At 36.2% G+C, this 7,970-nt stretch overlaps 1 protein-coding gene across 1 annotated transcript; it reads left to right on the forward strand.

Annotated features, from left to right (window-relative positions):
- Positions 1–4,188: 4,188 nt before the first annotated feature.
- Positions 4,189–5,652, forward strand: LOC122035127 (peptidyl-prolyl cis-trans isomerase CYP38, chloroplastic-like). The gene is made up of 3 exons (XM_042594546.1): positions 4,189–4,222; positions 4,426–4,625; positions 5,526–5,652. Exons 1-3 carry the CDS (start codon positions 4,211–4,213, stop codon positions 5,650–5,652), a joined length of 339 nt encoding a protein of 112 aa, XP_042450480.1. The 5' UTR covers positions 4,189–4,210.
- The last annotated feature ends 2,318 nt before the right edge of the window (positions 5,653–7,970 follow it).

Here is a 7,970-nt window from a genome sequence, read left to right on the forward strand (position 1 = left end):
AATTTAGTAACTTAAGAAGAAAATTGGAAATGTGCATGATAGACTAAAACTCTTATTATCAAATAACTTGCAAATTCTAGGCTACTCTTATTTATATTTCTTTAAAAAAAATTTCCATTTCTCTAGTGTTTCAAAATTTATTTTGGCCTTAGTTTAGGACGAATCCCTAGAAAGCACGATCCTATAGATCTAGGCAATGAGCATCTCACAAGCACACTAGGTCTACCTTGATTGTGTATTCAAAAACTTAGAATAATGTGAGATGCATAGGCCTTTTACCTAGACTTTAGATGCTTATATCAGTACATCAATATAAGTCTAGGCGAAAAATACAACAGTACATTGATCAAGTTAAGTGCTCTTTTTTTTGAGTAAAAATCTAATTGGACAACAATATTTAACTTGACTAACTAAGTGAACGCTACTATTTTCTGGTAGTTAGTTAGTAACTAAAGGTTAGACATTACTGATTCTGGTTTCTCAATTTTTTTTACTTCATCTTTTTGTTATGTGCAGGATCCATGATCCCATAAGTTGATTGAGATAGGTAGTAGGCAGGGGGGACTATATGTATTAGAAGAGCTAAAAGTTCTAGATGTTACAGCTTCTAGTGTTGATTTGTTAGCCTTTCGATTAAGCTCTATTTCTTTTGATTTTTATTTGTGGTATTCTCGTCTTGGACATGTTTCTTGTTCTCATTTAAAACACTTAACTTCTAAAGGAAATTTAGGAAATTACAAATTCATGATATTTCATATTGTTGTGGTTGCAAAATAGCAAAATTCTCTGCTTTACCTTTCTATAGAAGTATCTTTGTTTCTCTTACACCATTTGAGTTAGTTTATTCTGATGTGGGGCCCATCTCCTATTCGTACACCTGGTGGATCACATTACTACGTTTCCTTTATTGATTATTACACTCATTACATTTGAGTTTATTTTATAAAACATCATTCTGATTTTCTTGATATCTATCACATGTTTTGTGCCATGGTAAAAACTCAACATAATACTATTATTAAATACTTCTGATGTGATTTGGGTGGTGAATATACATCCAATCTTATTTTTGAAGTACTTGTCTCAGATGATATACTTCATCAAAGTTCTTATACCAATACTCTTGAACAAAACAGTGTTGTTGAAAGAAAATATAGGTATATTGTTGAAACTACACGCTCACTCCTGTTATCTACATATGTTCCTAGCGAGTTCTAGGGTGAAGCTATTCTTATTGCAGTATTCTATCAATAGAATTCCATCTTCTAGTACATCTGGGTTGTCTCCTTTTAAAAAACTATATGGTTTTGTTCCTGATTATTCCTTCTTAAGAGTTTTTGGATCTACATGTTTTGTCCTCCGTTCTCATGTTGAACGTAATAAGCTTAGTTCTGGACCCGCTCTTTGTGTTTTTCTTGTCTATAGCGAGGGCCAAAAGGGATATATAGATATTATGATCCAGTTAGTCAAAAACTCTATGTCTCTATGTCTCACATCATGTTATTTTTCTTGAACATATCCCATTCTATTCCATTCCCTCTGACACCCCCAATCTTCGAAAATCTGATCTCACTTGTATTGATCCCTTTTGCACTGACTCCGATGATATGTCATCTCATGTTTCCCTACAATTGGGCCACCCTAGCACCTCTTCTTCTAATGATGCTACTTGCAGGATTGACACATACAGATTCTGGTCATCAACTTCCAGATGATCTCTCTGCTCCTACTGCTTCCCATGATGCTCTTGTGATAGTGGATCCTCCTTCTTGTTACCTTTAACGATCTCGTAAGTCTACTCAATTACCTGATTTTGTGTATTTTACTTATTTTGGTTATTTTTCTTCTTTTTTAGCTTCTATTCACCAATTGTATAAGCCCTCCTCTTATAGAGAGGTTGCTCTTGATCCTCTTTAGCAGCAAGGTATGGCGGAAGAACTTTATGCTTTGTATCAAACATGTACTTGAGATATTGCTCCTCTTCCTTTGGAGAAGCGTGCAATGGGTTCTTGATGGATGTATAAGATCAAAACTAAATTTGATGAGCTAGTTTAGCGATATAAAATTCGTTTGGTTGCTAAAGGATTTTTCCAACAATATGGTATGGATTATGAGGAAACCTTTGCTTCATTTTCCAAGCTTGTTACTATACGTACTCTCATTGTAATTATATCAGTTCGTTAGTGGTCTATTTTCCAGATGCATATTAAAAATATTTTTTAAATGAAAATCTTCAAGAATAAGTCTACATGGTGTCTCCACCAGGTGTCACAACCCTAGTGAAGTTTGCAGACTAAAGAAGGTCTTTATGCCTCCACCAGGTGTCACAACCCTGGTGAACCCTACTCCTATACATTGTGACAACTCTAGTGCTATTCAAATTACTCACAATTTTGTCTTGCATGAGCGCACCAAACATATCGAGATTGATTATCATTTCACTCGCCATCACTATCAGAAGGACACTATCATTTTGCCATTTGTATCATTTTCCATGCAAATTACAGACTTGCTCATCAAGGCGCATTCCATTGCACGGTTTCAATTTCTAGTTAACAAACTCTCAATGCTTTCTGTTAGTGCATTATGAGTTTGAAGGGAGATATTAGTATATGATAAATTATTATTATTAAGGATAGATTAATCTTTTGTTATTATTTTATTATCTATTTATATCTTCTTTTCTTTTGTAAATCTAATTTTTTTTTAATACAATTTGCTAGTCTCCTTTTGCGGCTACCTCTTTCTTTTACACTCTATTTGCACTATTTACTTTGTTCATGGAACTACGTAGACAGTTCACACTTTGCAGTAGCAATAAATCTGAGGGATCATCGTGCAACGACTCTTTGAGTCATAACTCAATTGTCAATGGTGCTCGAGCATCTGGTGGCAGCAAGTTTTTTTCCAAGCAAAATTGTAAGTCAATAAGCTCACGTCCAAGTCGAATGCCTAGATCCCTCGCATTTGGAAGAGGCGGCGCTGAGAGAGCAGATAGCTGAGGGACAGCCTCAAACACTATTGTTATCATCGGGGGCATTTACAGTATAGGTGAACTTTGCAAGCTTCCTGAGGTTAGGGGTGTCAAAAATGAATCCGACCCGATAACCCAACCCGAGTCGACCCGAAAAAAATCAGGTTCGGGTTGGGCATTTTCGGGTTCGGGTCGGGTTCGGGTTGGAGGGTTGGAGAGTAAAAAATTTTCGAGTTGGGTCGGGTCGGGTTCGGGTTGACCCGGGTTGGCTTAAATATAAGGTTTTGTGGATTTTTTGGGGGTTAAATCAAATTTTATTTTAAAAATTTAGATGTTTTTATGTATATTAATATCATGTTTGTATGATAATGATGGAGTATTGAGATAAAAGTGAAGAATTATAGGGGAAATAGCCCAAAAAAGTCGTTTTGAATAGAATTTTCGCGTTATATGGGTCGGGTTCGGGTTGATCGGGTTGGTCGGATTCGGGTTCGGGTTGAGGTCTTTTGGGTTGAACTCGGGTTCGGGTTGGGTTTTAAAAAAAAAAAATCAACCCAACCCAACCCGACCCACCCGAATTGACACCCCTACCTAAGGTTATATAGTTCATCAGGTTGCAAAATGACTATGAGTTTTACTTACGGCAAGAGACAACTAATGCAAAGATTATCCTCACTACAAGAAAATTGGGATTTCACAACACTTGAAAGACAACGCTTTTTTTAAAAAAGCGTTGTCATTTTCTTTTTTACTACGCTTTTAGTGAAAAGCGTTGTCTATTGGTGATTTTTTTTTTCAAAGAGTGAAAAGCGTTGTCTATTGATGTTTTTTTTATCAAAGACAATGCTTTTAAATCTGAAAAGATCTGGACCGTTGGATGTCACACTATAGAAGAGAAGAGAGAAGCCTAGGGCTTTAGACAACTTCTCTTCGTGTGTCTCCTCTCACGCAGAACGCTGAACGCCGAACGCCGAACGCCGCCACCCCTCTCATGCCGAACGCCAACCTCAATCTGTCGGTCGACGTTCATCCTCCTCCATCTTCACCGACGGCCTACCGGTCTCGGCCTTGTGGCGATCTCGTATGTAGCGCTTGATTACCTCTGCTACGTCTCCCCGTCGTGGCACGCGCGGCTCCAGCCGGCGTTGTGGGTGGTGCTGGCCCTCTCTGCCGCGGTGCACGCACCCTTCTACTCGCACTGACCCTCTCAAGATTTCTGGCGTTAGGGTATTGGACATGGCTGAGCGAGTAAGTTGATTTGGCAAAGGCATTTATGTTTTATTTGAATTTGCTACTTTCAAGCCTGCAACTCACGACTTTGGCGATGTTTTATTTGTATGAGAAATATAGGCACTCATGATTTTGATGTCTGGATTTTCTTATGGATCTAATTCAAAGTAATCTCTTGCTCATGGATTCCTTTCTAATTCTCTTCCCTACTTTATTGGTAGAATGTGAGACAAGCTTCTCGTGCTCTAGAACAAGGGAAGGCTTTGATTCTAAAAGGTGTATCTGAAACAAAGAAAGAGCATGGGAAGGAATTGCTTGAAAAGTTGGCTGTTGGGATGCAAGAGCTTGAAGGCATTATCCAGCAAAGAGATAGGGAGGCAGTGGCCCCAAAGCAGAAGGAACTCTTACAATATGTTGGAGGGTGAGAATTATCTTCTATTTTAGTTTCGGGCCAATGGTCTTCTTCTTTAATCATAGACTTTAGCTGCTAATTCTTATTTTATACTTTGGTTCCTATCAAAAAGAGAACCAAACTTTTCTTGGTAACATGCCATTTATTTTGTTTTCATATGTATTGGTTGTGTTTCTTTTATTTTCCTATGTTGATGATATAATAAGCACAAACTGTCTCTCAAAGGTTGATGATTGTAATTATTGTGCCTGAACTTGAAAACAAACTATGTATTAGTATTGCAATTTGTTGAAATGGGATAATTGTTCAACCTCCCTATTTTAATTTGGTTCCTAGAATATTTATTTTCTCACCAAATGATTCCTGAATGATTTAGTGAATAAATAATTGTTCAGAGGCATAATACTCTTAATTAAGTACCAAGCTCAATAGGAAATCTCTGAAGGAAAGAATTGAAGCATAACTCCATACTCACTGTTTAGTTGTTACTCGAGAAGCATTGCTTAAATGTGTCAGGCTTTGCTTGAATAAGGTGTATATACTTTTGTAGGATGTTGCGACATACCTCTGAAATAGGATCCCTATACTATCTGTTGATCATTTTGAATAAACAAATTTTCTAGCCCCATTTTGATAATGTTTTTAATAATCGTTTAAATGGCCTGCCAAATTGCAAATGGGCAAAGCTGCAATGTGCAACTATTTAATCACTTAATAGTTATACTTTATATCAACCTCACATCACAGTGCAAACTTTCTTTCTGACACTATATATCTTGAGTTTTCTAGCTTCTCACAATTAGACAATCTAGCGCTAGAAGTTGATGCAAGCCTTCATGTATGCTTCGTTCTCATATAACCTTATCATTCACTGCAGCTGAGACTTCCTGCGACATTGCATTTCTGCAGTATTGAAGAGGATATGGTGGATGGTTTCCCCTCCGAGATTCCAGAGGAGTACAGTAATTTGCCTCTTTTAAAAGGAAAAGCAACTGTGGATATTAAGGTTAAAGTTAAGGACAATCCCAATGTCTAGGATTGCATGTTTTGCATAGTACTCGATGGGTACAATGCCCCATTTACACTGCTAAGAATTCAGTCTGCTCAAATTCTTTTTATCTTAAATTTGTTAGTTCTTTTATTTGTCTAGAAGTTATGTAAGTATATTGAATTGGTTTATATTTTGAATCTTGTTTTTTTTTGCTATTTCATATTTCATGTCTAGTATTTGATATTTGAATTTTCTTTGTTCATATATTCTTTTCTTTTCCCATAGAATGGATTTGCATAATTGCTGGAGTTAGTTTTGGGTGACAAAACTTTGACTAAGTCTGTATCTCAACATTGTGAATCTATAAACACCTACATAGAACAGATACTAGTTATCCCAGTCAGACCTTGCCATTTGGACTACAGAAACAATCTTACATGTCATCTGCAAGGTATTTACTTTCCCTATATTTGTCTTCATGTTTAGTTGATAGTTTTATTTAGTTGTGGAAATTTCATATGTCGTTTGTTTATTCATGTTGCCTTTCATTAAATATTAAGATTTTGGAAATTTCACATGCAATGTCTTTTCAGATATTTTGAATGGTGAATGGAGGTATTCAGAAACTCTTGTTAAACAGCTCGGATATGGATGATTATAGGAGCAGCAACTACATGCTATGTGGCACTGCATCCGAACCTCAAGGGTGTGACTGGAAAGTACTTCGACGAAGAACTATTAAGAAGACTTTGGGCTTTAAACAAGAAGATGATTAAAGCCAACGAGTAAAGAATATTCAAGTCAAGAGGATAAGTACCATCTATCAAGATTCTTTAAGTTCAAGCAATAAGATGTAGTCGATAGGAGTAGTTTTGAGTGTCTCTTAATTAAAATTTCTTTGTATGCAAGTAATTATGTTTGTTATAAAAGTGTAAGGATGATACTTTGTATATTGATCTTAGTTGTTTATTTAATAATATGTTGTTGATTGAAATAGATTTATTTTCATTTATCTTTTATTTATCTTTGGTATTAAAAGATAATAGTTTAAAATTTCTTATCTTTTACTAAAAAAATAAACTCCGCCCATGATGACCGGTCATGGCCAGTCCCAAGCCCGGATAAAGGAGGAGGGTTGCGTTAGGTTGCCAGACAGCGTCAAACTATGACAAATATTTCATGAATGAATCCATTAAACTATTGTGCTAATGCTATGTTGTTCCCCGGAAGGAACGCGTTGCAGGGTCCGACTGTAACGTCTCGGCAAGGACTGCTACATCTCCAGAACTCGGGTGTAGTGATAAATATGCAAGAGTTCGCGTTACAGGGTCCGACTGTAACGTCTCAGCAAGGACCGCTACATCTCCATGAGAACTTGGATGTAGTGTTAAATAGGCAAGAGTTCTCACACCATAGGTTAGATAAAAACAAATATGATAGGAAAACTAATAATCTAAGATTTGGAACTTGGAACATAGGAACTCTCACTGGTAAATCAATGGAGGTAGTAGATATGATGATTAGGAGAAAAATTAATATTTTGTGTGTACAAGAGACAAAATGGATAGGTGAGAAGGCAAAGATGATAGAGAACACGGGTTTTAAGTTATGGTACACTGGAAAGAGTAAAACAAGAAATGGAGTGGTATTATTGTAAATAGTTTGTTAAAGGATGAAATTGTAGGAGTAATTAGAAAAGGGGATAGAATTATAGCCCTTAAGATAATAGTGGCGAAAGAAACTATGAACATAATTAGCGTATATGCACCACAAGTAGGATTAGATGAAGCTACCAAATCAAGGTTTTGGGAGGACTTAGATGAAATATTACAAAATATTTCACCAAATGAAAGGATTTTAATAGGAGGTGATCTAAATGGACATGTCGGAGTGAAAAATGAGGAATATGAGAGAGTACATGGGAGTTATGGGTTTGGAACAAGGAATGAGGAAGGGAAAACTATATTAGATTTTGCGATAGCATATGACCTTATATTAGCTAATACGTTTTTTAAGAAAAGAGAAGACCACTTAGTCACATTCAAAAGTGGGAATAATAAATCGCAAATTGACTTTCTTATGATTAGGAAGAAGGATAGAAAGATTTGTAAAGATTGCAAAGTCATCTCTGGAGAAAGCTTAACTACCCAACATAGGGTAGTAGTGTTGGATATACGTCTTAAACATAGTATCAATAGAAAGAAAATATATACAATTCCTAGAATTAAGTGGTGGAAGTTAAAGGATGGGAAGCAACATATATTTAAGGAGAAGGTAGAAGTACAAGCATTAGGTGAAATATACGATGACTCTAATACAACATGGGATAAGATGATATCAAAGTTGAAAATAGTAGCTAAGAG

Source organism: Zingiber officinale, chromosome 1B (genome assembly GCF_018446385.1).
Source record: "Zingiber officinale cultivar Zhangliang chromosome 1B, Zo_v1.1, whole genome shotgun sequence".
Classification (NCBI taxonomy): domain Eukaryota; kingdom Viridiplantae; phylum Streptophyta; class Magnoliopsida; order Zingiberales; family Zingiberaceae; genus Zingiber; species Zingiber officinale.